Here is a 13,221-nt window from a genome sequence, read left to right on the forward strand (position 1 = left end):
TCAGAAGATACAATCTCACAATTAACAGCTATCTTAAGATGTACATTGCAGAGGGCATCATTAATTTATTATGGCAAGGGCCCTAACACTGTACAGTAATTTCATCTAAAGCAAGATGTCAATTTCAGAAGGTATGTTCACTTGTGCTGTACTTCCACACCCCCTCTCCACATGCAAACAGGAAACACGGACTACAATAGTTTGTTTACTAGAGTATAAACAATGAGTAAGAGCAAACATTAAAGATTCTTAGGAGAAACTGAAATAAACCTTTGCTATGCAGAACACATTGTGTTTTTCAACGCTTACAGATAAGATCTGCTCACAATACTATGCCATGTATGACAAAGCAAACAGACATCAGAACTGAAGGAAAACATTTATCTTCCTAAAACTGTGACCAAAATGGAACAGAATTGGCTAGCAAGCTGCAATATAAGCTATTATTGCACAAGGAAGTAATTTGAATTTCTACTCTTACAAGCAAATTGAACTGAAGCTGACATTTTACTACGTGAATATAGGGCTGGAAACCAAAAAACGTTTATAACGCATTTCAACTCTCATTTTGGCAAATCACTTCCCTCCTTAATTTCTCAGATTCAACTGATGTAAAATACAATGTTATACACTCATTCCTTCTGCTTACATAGTTGCCACTGATGGCATTAACCTTTTCAATGGCATCGTTCTGCACACCACACTTCTGAAGCTATTTAAGTATACAGAGCAGCATAAATCAAATTCGTGATGAAAAGGACTAGATGTTGAAGGCTTGTATTCAGAATAAACAAACCATTAAAGTTATAACAGCAAATGCAGTTCAGCTTTTCATTAAGGTTGTCTTTACAGATTAGCTGGCTAATACTAGTCATCCGTTAAAAAACATACATGCTACCACTAACCTTTATAGCCCATATGGACTGCTCCAAAGGATGAAAAAGTTTGAAACAAAAGCCATCTTTTTTAGAAGGCCTCTCAATGAGTTCACAAGCGTTCAGGAGCACTGTTCCCACCCACTGGCCATTTTTTGGGGTTTTGTAAACAAGCAACACTCCTGGTTTCAGTACACACCACAGTTTGGTCCAGCTTTTCAAGGTACCACGAATCTAGAAGATAAAGAGTTACAGTTATATCTCAGTGAAACCAATGCCCAAACCATCCCTCTTCACTAAATGAAAATTTTAACTGAAATGATTTACTAGTTTTTATTTCAAGCCAAGTATATCAGGTCTATCAAAAGTTTATCCGGGTTTATCGAAGACAACACAAAAGCACAATTTCAGTCCTCACTCTTCTTTCTTGATGAATATTTATTCTACAAATGGGTTTACACAATCCAGATATGGGATGTATGACAATTCATCTGAAATCTTCATGAATTATTTTATCTGGGACATAATTTATCACTAGCATAAGACGGCATAATTTTTGGAAACAGAGTTCCTCTGAAAACAAGGCAGATGTCTGATAAGAAAAATACGATGTTCACAAAATAACTCAGATATATTTGAATATCTTAGACAAAACGTAACAGCTGTTAGCTTCAACCCATATTTGACATACAAGATCCTTGCAAGTCCCTGAATTTGCACGTCTAATTAGACTGCTTACATCAATTCTGTCAACTCTGGATTTTAATGAATTCTGTGTCTGTAGGACTGAATGTCAACTTGACCTCTAAGCAATGTTTTAGCCTGTTTACACTGATTTTTGCAAAAACTGGAGAAACTTTTTCCAGACAAGCAATAATTTGGAGCTAACTATAAAAATGCGTAACAGATCTGTTTTTCTGATACAATTTCCAAGGAATAAATTTACAAATTTAAGGAATTATATACAAATATATAAACTGCACTACTGTTGCTGACATTGACTGCTATCTTTGAGAAAATAATTCTTCACCTTTTGTACCAGTATTAGAGGATAGTTAGTTCTTAAGAGAAGAATTACCAGAAATAAACAAAGAAATCTGTATTAAAATATCTGACTGAAATATTTTCACTACTGTTACAGAGGTAAACAGAGCTTCAATTGAAAGTGCAAAATAAAAGGACAAAATAAGAACAGTAAAGCAAACTCATCTGAAGTTAATGGCTACACACATGACTATGCACATGACTATGCTGACTGCAGTAAGTAGGAGCTAGGTTCCTCTATTATTCTCCTAGGATTTGAGCACGGAGACCCCGGGATGCAATTAGTGGCTGCTGTGCTTTTAGAAAAATATTAACAGCAAGTAAAAGATTGAGCCTTTTCTGTTCTGGTCAGAAAGCAGCAAGCAGCTGCTACATCTTCCACTTAGGTTTCACACTTGGATTCTGACCTTCAACCAGTCAGCCATAACAATAACTGATGGGTCTGTGATAGTGCTAAGTAATTCTTTTGTAGCTCTCTTCTTTTCTTCTCTGTAATTTTTCTTTTGAACCTGTAAATAATAAGAAAAAGATTTACAATGCCACAGCTATAAGCCAGTAATCAGAGCACAGAAAGACACTGATCAACACAAGCTGCAGAAAAACCTGCTAAATTCAACTGGCAATACACAGAAGTAGCTTTAAAACACAGTATTTGACTTCAAAGTGTGAACAACGACTTCGTACTCTGTTTCAAGGGCAGCTAAGATGTAACCAATTTCAGATTCTTCTGCCATTTGCTTTTAAGATTGAGGACTTTGAAACTGCTGATAGAATCACAGGGGGGAACTAAACAACCAAACCAATCCTACCCCCCTTCCTTTCCTGGTGTAAAGTACAAAACCAAATTTGGGCTACATTGAGCTGTAGAGGTACATTATCTGATCAGCAGTGTTTACCCGCCTATAACTTTCCCTTTCCAGTAGAAATTTGCAGCACTGTATCTCCCTCTTTTACAGGCAAACAATTTTATGTTTCTCCTGACTTGGTATCTGCTAAACGGTGATGTTTCATCTTGTCACAAGACAGGGGGAAGATGACAGTAGAAAAACCACAGGTACTGCATGCAAATTGTAACTTGCATAATTCAATTTGTCATTTAATGGCATGTAGATGTGCATTAATAGTCCATGAGGAGTTACTTGGAAATTAGTTCACCTTGAGAGATTCTTTTTTTGTAAGTTTGCTTGCAGATAACGAGATGTCCTTCTCAGAGCCATTGAAAAGCTTGGATTCAGACTGAAATTCACAAAATGCATAATAAATAAATAACAAAAATAGATACAAAGTTATATTACTGTTTCAGGAACTATTTGCAGTGCACAGTTATGTTTGTAAGGTTCCCACTCCCATTTGCTCTTCTACTGCTTCTCCTACTTAAAGAAACAACAAACCCAAAACCGAACAAAGCACAACTTGTAACATGAGCTGTTCACCACCCTTTTATGGAGCCTTTTCTTCATAAGAGCTTTATGGGAAAGAAGTCTGAGATTCCTCCAGGAGAAGTTGAACTATATGTAGTAAATATTTAGCACATGTAGCCTGTAACTTGTTATGTCACAGTCTTGACTAGTTAAGAACTTTTTTAGCAGAGAAAGAAGGTTTTAGGAGAATCCTGGTGTTTAAACACAGGAGTTGTTCCCATGCCATATGAATCCCAATGTCTTCATTCAAAACTTGACAGCTCCTCCAAATGAACCACTATAGAGGAACTTACCCTGTGAGCCATGAAGGAAAATTCCGCCTCTTCAATCTAGGATTCGGTGCTCTATAAATCATCAGAGCACAACTGACCTCTAATGGCACTCGTTCTGCTCCTGCCTCCCTAATCCCACGTTCCAATTACTTCACAAGCCATCTTCAAGAAGCTTGCAGTGGTGATGAGACAGGGGAACGAGACTCAGGTTTGTTCACAAAACCCAAGTCCTTGTTGCCCTTGCTCACAGCAGGACAATATGCTGCCTCAGCACCACATGATTTCTCCTTTCTGCGTCTATTCACATCTTGTAAGGTTCAAAGTTTACTCCTTGGCATCTGCTGCCTACTAGTTGAAAGGGAACTAGAGCCACCAAATATTCACCATGGGATACAGAGCTCAAAAAAAGAAAAACAAAAAAAAAAAAAGAGGAGCCTATCACAGAGTTATCATGTCATTCCTACTGCAAGTCAGAGAACACCAAGTAGGTATCCACTATAGATGTACTTCAGCTAAATTAAGAGTTGCATTTCTTTGTGCACTGAAATACAAGCCTGATGGACCCAAAGTTCCTGCCTAGTCAAAAAGAAAAGAAGAAAAAAGAAAAATCAATGTCACCTTCTAAACCGTGTAAATTCAAGCACAGTTTATGAAAACTGCTTCTCAAGCTGTTCAACATTTCTGACTAGTCATTTCAAATCTCAGACCACAATGCAAAGTCTAGACATCAAATTTCTGGTTTGGAATACTATAAAATGACAGTCAAAAATATGCAAGTTTTGAGAAAATTTACTGAAATAAACATAAACAGTGCACTTGGGCACTCCTCTTCTTAAGAATTCCTCAAACTAGTTATTTAGATAACTAGTGTCAAAAAGGTATGTACAATAACCAGCAAAAATTAATTTTATCTCAAAATAATTTCAATGATAAGCAAATGTTCTCTAACTTCCATACGCATCTTGAAAAAATGAAGGAAACCTCTTCATTTTGTATTAAAGACATAATTCTTAACACTCAAAATTTAGCTTTAAGACAAGCATACAGCTTGAAATTTAATTCCTCTCTCTAGAAGTTAAAGGAAATACAGTACTTTAAATGTACTTTAAATGTAACAACAGAAGAGGGAAAAATGCTTATCGCTGTCACATAAGAAGAGGTAATGAACTCGTTATGCAAGCTATAATGGAGCAACTTAAGGAAAACATTCATAAATATTCAAGTTGCTCACTAACAGAAAGCTAATGCAATCTAAAGGTCATGCATATAAAAGCCCCAAACCAGTGAGCATCACAGGTTACAAAAGCCACTTCCTCAGTTCTAAAGCTCACTAATATGATACTGAGTAAAGATTCGTATTTACATGTCCAACGGATTACGAGCCAGATCGGTGATTCATATATTTTTAAGCTAGTAACTTTCTCAGAGTTACATCCACACAAAGTGGATGGAATCAAAATTTAAAAGAAGAAAACATTTTAAGAGAACCTACTGCAACTCCCAATGAGGTACATTCAGTACCAGATTCTGGGCAAGCCTCATGCCTGCTTTTCCATCCTCACTTAGAAAGAAGGGCTGCTACTTCTCCTCCACAGCTCTGACAGACAGTTGCCATCTGCTAGCCTGAAGTTTGTTTGTGGGTTATAAAGGAACCACTATTCTTATCAAGCCCCACATGCAGTAATTGCAAAAATAACAGATGAAGAAAAATATGTATTAGAAGTAGTAGGAATAGTGGTCTCATCTTTGATAGCAGAAAGACACAAACAAAAGTAACAGCAAAGCACACAGAGACTTAAGATCCTGGAAAGACAAGACCCAAGCAAAATAAATATATGTAAGAGAAAAAACAAACTGGATAGTCAAAGATAAATGATTAATAGAGTCTGAAATAAATCCAAGTTAAAAGAAACAGTATTAACTTGAGTTCCCAGTCAAAAATGATTTAGTCGTTTCTGGACCAACGTAAACGTTTTGATTAGAAAGCATGACTTAAGGCTAGATGTCCCAGCACCCTGTCCAGCTGGATCTTGAAAGTATCAAGTGTTGGGGAATCCACCACTTCCCTGGGGAGATTATTCCAATGGCTGGCTGTTATCATTGTGAAAAATTTTCCTCGTATCCAATTGGAATCTCCCCAGGAGTAACTTGCCATCACACCTCCTCTTTCCCATGCGACTCCACGTAAAAAGGGACTCTCCATCTTCTTTGTAGCCATCTTTTAAATACTGGAATAAATACTGCTTCCTTGATCTCCCTGACAAGTGAGGGTGTAAGATGCAGTAAAGCTGAAAGACGCAAAGTTCTGTGATTCCAAGTCATGTGTAAGATACCAACAGCTTGAAATGCTTAGCTACACACTACTAAATTGCAGCACCAGCTGCAGAAACTAATCTGCTCACCCCAGTGCAATTCTGATAACACCATTTAAGCAGGGAAATGCTACTATAATCTTTAAGTCGCTTTGATTTCCTTTGGTATCTCTCTAACATTTCTCTTTAAGGCCCTGACACATGAAATATCAGAAAACTTTGTGTCAAGACCCTGAGTGCAATCCCTCTGACTCCCAGGGCTGCAGCTGCCTGTGCCCAGGGCTGGCCCTGACAGACTGCAGTGCTAAACTTGCGGCAGAGCGCTATGGAAAGAGCTGTGCGTGGAAGCACCAAGAAGCAGGCCCCCTCCCCTTGGGTGCTAGCTGTGGTCAAGCTCAGGTCCTTGCCTTGCCCTACTCAGCAGCCCCTGCCTGCTGCTGTTTAAGTGTCTGTTACCACGTTTGCCTCTGTGAAATACAGTGGACATCCTAGCGGAAAATAGCAGACCACACAGCTGGGTAATTTAAAGCCTTGAAACGCTATCCTGCAGCGATGCCTAAATAAGAAAAACAAGTGAACTTAACTACTCCATTCAGAGATCAAACCATACACAACCTCCCCCTTTGAAAAATGCAGTCTTTCCCTCATCTCTTTAATCTTTGATGTCTTAAAGAGATGTCTGTTTTATGGGGCACCCAACTGAAAACATTGTTTTTTCTAAAATTCCACATTCTAAATATCTAGTAAAAATCACTAGATAAAAATTTAGTGCATTAACATGCTAGGCACTTTTGCTAATCAAAATGTTTATGCAATAGGCCAACAAATAAAGAAGGTTGTACCAGAGTGGCCTACAAAATGTCCTAAAACTGACAGCTTGTATAACTATAACTTACAAATTTATAAAGATTTGGAGAAGGAAAAGATAGCTATGGTAGATTTTTCTCTACGCTACTACAATGACTTTTTCCACAAATCTCTTATCATGTGCCTACTATTTCAGTATCATCAGAAAAGAACACTTTAATCTGAATAAGAATGCTATTGCAAACTACTCATGTAAATAGTTGTGATCAAAACAAAACATGGCTCTGGACAGAAAAGACCTGAGTTCACTACATAAGAGCCTTTTTGGTTTCTTAGGTAGTTCATGTTTTCTTCCTTTTTAAGTTTAGCCATCCCAAGATGCTATGGTTTCGGTGACTGCAGTGTCCATGTCCCAGCTCCACTTTGAACGTTCTCAGTTTTCACTGCATCTCACTGAGCCTTTTCCATCTTGGGACTATACAATGAGGATTATGAATTTGCCTGACTCCTGCCTTTTCCATTTCTATCATCAAGACTACCAGAAAAGATAAACATGCATAGCAGTTATATCTGGTTTAATATTCTACTGAGCCAGCTTTCTGTTGCACTCTCATTGCCTCAATGAAATGGGCCTTTATAATTAAACTCTGAGGTACAGAAACCATTGCAACAGACAACGGATTACACTTAACTATGTTCTACTCTGGCAATTTAAGCCATTAAAATAAACCTTTTCCAATTAGAGTTTCCTTAACATTCTTATAAGAAGATTTTCTACAGCTCAGTGAATAGTATCTTCGCCTACAGCTTAAAAGGATTCTAAGTTCTGTTGCGTAGCAAAAGTTGGCCTCCATCCATCGTTACATTTGGCAAGGGAACATCCCACCTCCCAAGATGATAGTGAGAAGACTCCACGTTTCATTTTCACTAATTTGAACTGCAGATTTTAATGTGATGTCATCCTGACAATTGTATTAAGAAATTCCCTTTAATCTTTATCTATTGCAGAATGTGAAGAGTAATCTTCAATATTATCTACAATAAAAGATAAATAATTTGCATTTAAACTCCTTTATACACTGACATTTTTAAACCAGATTACTTTCCTTACCTTGCTTTTTGACATAGAATGTGATGTATCCTCTTTACTTTGTGACACATCATCCTTCCTTTTGTCAAAACCTGAAAGAAAAGACAGCAGTGGTGCAAATTATTTGAAGACATCAACATGTATATGAGCTGAACTTTGAAATAAATTTGCAAATTGTGTTCATCATTAAAAAGTGCAAGCAGATTGGATTTGCAAACAAAGTATACGTACCAGGCCCTCACATTAGTTGAAAACATACCAGTTACTACAATATAAACTAATTTAATACCCACCAAGAGGTGAGAACAATCCACTGTATTTGGGTGGCACTGCACATGATCTGATAACATGATGAACTGTTAAATACAGTATGCAAACTTTTGTCCTTTTATCTTCTCTTTTAGCAGAGTACTAAATTAAGCCTTTTTTTTTGTTTGCTCATTTCTGTAGCTAGTAATAATTTTTAAACACCTGTCCTGGGTTCAGCTATAGCAGTCATTTTTCTCCTGCTTAGTAGCTGGTGCAGTGCTGTGTTTTTTAACTTTCAGCCTGGGAACAACGCTGATAACACCGATGTTTTTAGTTGTTGCTAAGTAATGTTTATTGCAACCAAGGACTTTCTTAGTCTCATGCTTTGCCAGGGAGGAGGGGAAGCCGGGAGGAAGCAGAGACAGGACACCTGACCCAAACTAGCCAAAGGGGTATTCCATACCACAGCACGTCATGCCCAGTATATAAACCGGGGGGAGTTACCCAGAAGGCCCAGATCACTGCTCGGGTCGGGCTGGGTATCGGTCGGCGGGTGGTGAGCAATTGTATCCTCTCCCCTTGTTATTTCACTAATCGTTATTATCATTGGTGGTAGCAGTAGTGGTTTTGTGTTATACCTTAGTTGCGGGACTGCTCTTATCTCAACCCGTGGGAGTTGCATTCTTCCCATTCTCCTCCCCATCCCTCCGGGAGCGGGGGGAGGAAGAAGGGGGGGGGGGGAGTGAGCGAGCGGCTGTGTGGTTCTGAGTTACCGGCTGGGCTCAAACCACGACAGTTCTTTTTGGCGCCCAACGTGGGGCTCGAAAGGTTGAGATAACGACAGATCTGACCAGAGTGTGTTTAATCATATTTGTGATAAGCATTCATTGTTACTACTCGTCACAATGGTGATTATTTGGCTCTCAGACGTGTTGCGCTTGATCTCAGAGTTTCAGCATGTTGTACCTTACTTACAGCCACTATTTGCTGTTTTAGCGTTTATCGGCTGGGGGGCCTGGGCTAAGGTTCTTGTTTCACTGTACTTCATGGTAATGACTTGTAATACAATAGACTCATTGATCATGAAACTGGTCTGGTTTGTGCTTCCAGCGTGGCCATCACCACTATACATTGGGAGGTATATAATGAAATATTTTAGCAATTGCATATCTTTTTTTTTCTCCTCGGGGGGTAAACTTACGAAGGAAGCATTCTCTTTCACCCCCCGTTCCCCCACCAGCCTATTTGCAACAGCAATTGAGAGTTCTGAAGGTTTTAGATGGCCTTTGAGTACCCTTGAAACCTGCCTGCTGATTGTGCTGGGGATCAGTATGTTGGCAAACATACGGAGTGTGTTTTACCCACGGCCATCCCGTCGTAGGAACATCCTATTTCGTTTAATGTCAAAAATTCAGCAGTATCAGGTTCGAATCTGGTCTAGGGTTAGACGACGATATAGGAGGACCACCAGGAGATTTTCCCTGAGGCTGGACAGTTATGAGTGGCAGGGTGTGTGGGATAGTATGGGCAAGTACCTAGGCCAGTGGGCCCCTCCAGTGCTTTGGAACTTCACCACTGAACAAGTGCAACATCCGGAAAAACTAGTAAAACACTTAAACGAGGTGTGCTGTCGTCCTGGTTATACCAGAGAGGGACAAATTTTGGCAACGTGCTGGGGCTTGGCCTATGCCTACAGAGCCCTGCTCAACACTATCCAGCACCTTCAAAGGGAAAAAAATGTCTCTGGATCTGATGGCAAAGCAACAGACAACGCAGCTATGCCAACTACAAGCACAGCAGCTACTCAGACCCTGACCACAACAGTCAACACAGCTACTCCAAGTACAGCAGCTACATCAACCCCAGTGACAAGCACAACAGCTACTCAAACCCTGACCACAACAGACAACGCAACTACTCCAACTTCAAATACAGCAGTTACACCAACCCCAGTGACAAGCACAACAGCTACTCAAACCCCGACAGCAACAGACAATGTGGCTACTCCAAGCACCGCAGCCACACCAACCCCAGTGACAAGCACAGTAGCTACTCAAACCCCGACAGCAACAGACAATATAGCTACTCCAAGCACCACAGCTACACCAACCCCAGTGACATGCACAGTAGCTATTCAAACCCCGACAGCAACAGACAATATGGCTACTCCAAGCACTGCAGCTACACCAACCCCAGTGACAAGCACAGTAGCTACTCAAACCCCGACAGCAACAGATAATGCAGCTGTTGGTGTTACTCAACTCCCAAGCACAACAGCTGCACCAACCCCAGCAATAGACATTGCAACCACTCCAATCCTAGTGGCAGACACTGCAGCCACCCCAACCACAGTGACAAACACTGCAGCTAAACCAAATGGCCAGTTTGTGACAATGTCTGTTGCCCCTGTAAGCAAAAGCAAACGAAAGGCACAAAGAGCAACCCGTGAAGCGAAGAAAGATGAAGACCCAGTGCCATTACTATATGCAACAGCACCTGAACAAGAGTTACTACTACGTGGGTCAGAGGAAGAGGAAGAAGAAGAAGAGGTCACTTCTCGACCCCGGACCTCAACCGAACTACGGAATATGCGAAAAGATTTCACCCATCTTCCAGGGGAGCACATTGTCACCTGGTTGCTCCGGTGCTGGGACAATGGGGCCGACGGTCATGAACTAGAAGGTAGGGAAGCCAAGCAGCTGGGATCACTTGCTAAGGAAGGAGGAATTGACAAAGCGATTGCAAGAGAGAAGCGAGCCCTCAGTCTTTGGAGGCGGCTCCTGGCAGCTGTGAAGGAAAGGTTTCCCTACAAAGACGATATTACGAATCGCTCAGCCAACTGGACCACGATAGAGAAAGGCATCCAGTCCCTGAGGGAATCAGCCATTATAGAGATGATCTATCGTAGGCCGGATTCCAGGAACACATCCGTAGACCCAGATGAAGTCGAATGTACACGACCCATGTGGCGGAAACTTACACGGAGTGCGCCATCATCATATGCCCACACATTGGCATCAATGACCTGGAATGACGGAGTATCACCAACAGTGGATTGCCTGATTCGTCAACTCCGAGAGTTCGAAGACAATCTCACCCCTTCCATCATTTCAGCTGTGGAAAAACTGTCCCAGGAGTTCAAACAATTGAGAGACGATTTATCCGATCTATCCAGCTCTCCACGCGTACCAACCCATGTCTCAGCTATCAACAGAAGGCGCCCTACTGCTCGAGAAAGAAAATATAGGAGGTACACGCCACGGGCCACCCTATGGTTTTACCTGCGGGATCATGGAGAAGACATGAGAAAGTGGGATGGAAAACCTACTTCAGCTCTGGAGCAACGGGTGCGTGAACTGAAGAGGAGAACAATGGTCAAGGATGATCCTCCCAGGAAAGCTGCTGCTCCAGTCTCTGGCGAGCAGTTTCCCAGATGGAGCGAAAGAGCTGATTTTACTCCAGCTCCTGTGATAAGGAATACTAATCCCTTTCTACAAGACAGAAGTGGAGAATTTTGTGATCACTATTAGAGGGGCCCTGCCTCCAGCCAGGTGGAGGAGAGGGATAATCGGGTTTACTGGACTGTGTGGATCAGATGGCCTGGCACATCAGTCCCACAGAAGTATAAGGCTCTAGTAGATACCGGTGCACAGTGTACTCTGATGCCATCAAGGTATCAAGGGGTGGAACCCATTTATATTTCTGGAGTGACAGGAGGATCCCAAGCGTTAACTATGCTGGAAGCTGAAATCAGCCTGACTGGGAGGAAGTGGCAAAAGCACCCCATTGTAACTGGTCCAGGGGCTCCATGCATCCTTGGCATAGACTATCTCAGGAGAGGGTATTTCAAAGACCCAAAAGGGTATAGATGGGCTTTTGGTATCACTGCCTTGGAGACAGAGGAAATTAAGCAGCTGTCCACCTTACCCGGTCTCTCAGAGGATCCTTCTGTTGTGGGGTTGCTGAAGGTCGAAGAACAACAAGTGCCAATTGCGACCACAACAGTGCACCGGCGGCAATATCGCACCAACCGAGACTCCTTGATTCCCATCCATAAGCTGATCCGCAGACTGGAGAGCCAAGGAGTGATCAGCAGGACCCGCTCACCCTTTAATAGCCCCATATGGCCAGTGCAAAAGTCTAATGGAGAGTGGAGATTAACAGTAGACTATCGTGGCCTGAACGAAGTCACACCACCATTGAGTGCTGCCGTACCGGACATGTTAGAACTTCAGTATGAACTGGAGTCAAAGGCAGCCAAGTGGTATGCCACAATTGACATTGCCAATGCATTTTTCTCAATCCCTTTGGCAGCAGAATGCAGGCCACAGTTTGCTTTCACTTGGAGGGGCGTCCAGTACACTTGGAACCGACTGCCCCAGGGGTGGAAACACAGCCCTACCATCTGCCATGGATTGATCCAGACTGCACTGGAACAGGGGCAAGCTCCAGAACACCTGCAGTACATTGATGACATCATCGTGTGGGGTGATACAGCGGAAGAAGTTTTTGAGAAAGGAAGGAAAATAATCCAAATCCTGCTGAAGGCCGGTTTTGCCATAAAACGGAATAAGGTCAAGGGACCTGCACAGGAGATTCAATTTTTGGGAATAAAATGGCAAGATGGACGCCGCCAGATCCCCACAGACGTGATCAACAAGATAACAGCAATGTCTCCACCAACTAACAAGAAAGAAACACAAGCTTTCTTAGGTGTTGTGGGGTTCTGGAGAATGCACATCCCAAATTACAGTCTGATTGTAAGCCCTCTCTATCACGTGACCCGGAAGAAGAATGATTTCAAATGGGGCCCTGAGCAACAACAAGCCTTTGAACAAATTAAACGAGAAATAGTTCATGCAGTAGCCCTCGGACCAGTCCGGGCCGGGCCAGATGTGAAAAATGTGCTCTATACCGCAGCTGGGGAGAATGGTCCTACCTGGAGCCTCTGGCAGAAAGCTCCAGGGGAGACTCGAGGTCGACCCCTTGGCTTTTGGAGTCGGGGATATAAAGGATCCGAGGCCAGCTACACTCCCACTGAAAAAGAGATATTGGCAGCCTATGAAGGGGTTCGAGCTGCCTCAGAAGTGATTGGAACTGAAGCGCAGCTCCTCCTGGCACCCCGGTTGCCTGTGCTGGGCTGGATGTTCA

General features: G+C 41.9%; 1 protein-coding gene across 7 annotated transcripts in view; it reads right to left on the bottom strand.

The window, feature by feature from the left end:
- The window catches only part of OSBPL8 (oxysterol binding protein like 8), a 98,775-nt gene that overhangs the window by 26,223 nt on the left and 59,331 nt on the right, over positions 1–13,221 (bottom strand). For 6 of the 7 annotated variants that reach the window (XM_030478063.1, XM_030478068.1, XM_030478067.1 and 3 more), the window contains 4 exons: positions 7,843–7,913; positions 3,075–3,155; positions 2,327–2,428; positions 906–1,109 (listed from right to left, as the gene is read on the bottom strand). In XM_030478063.1, coding sequence (XP_030333923.1) covers positions 906–1,109; positions 2,327–2,428; positions 3,075–3,155; positions 7,843–7,913 — 458 coding nt within the window. Of the gene's footprint in view, positions 1–905; positions 1,110–2,326; positions 2,429–3,074; positions 3,156–3,633; positions 5,621–7,842; positions 7,914–13,221 lie in introns of those variants that run through there. The other variant, XM_030478069.1, reaches the window with a different exon arrangement.

This window comes from Strigops habroptila, chromosome 3 (genome assembly GCF_004027225.2).
Source record: "Strigops habroptila isolate Jane chromosome 3, bStrHab1.2.pri, whole genome shotgun sequence".
In the NCBI taxonomy this organism is placed as follows: Eukaryota; Metazoa; Chordata; class Aves; order Psittaciformes; family Psittacidae; genus Strigops; species Strigops habroptila.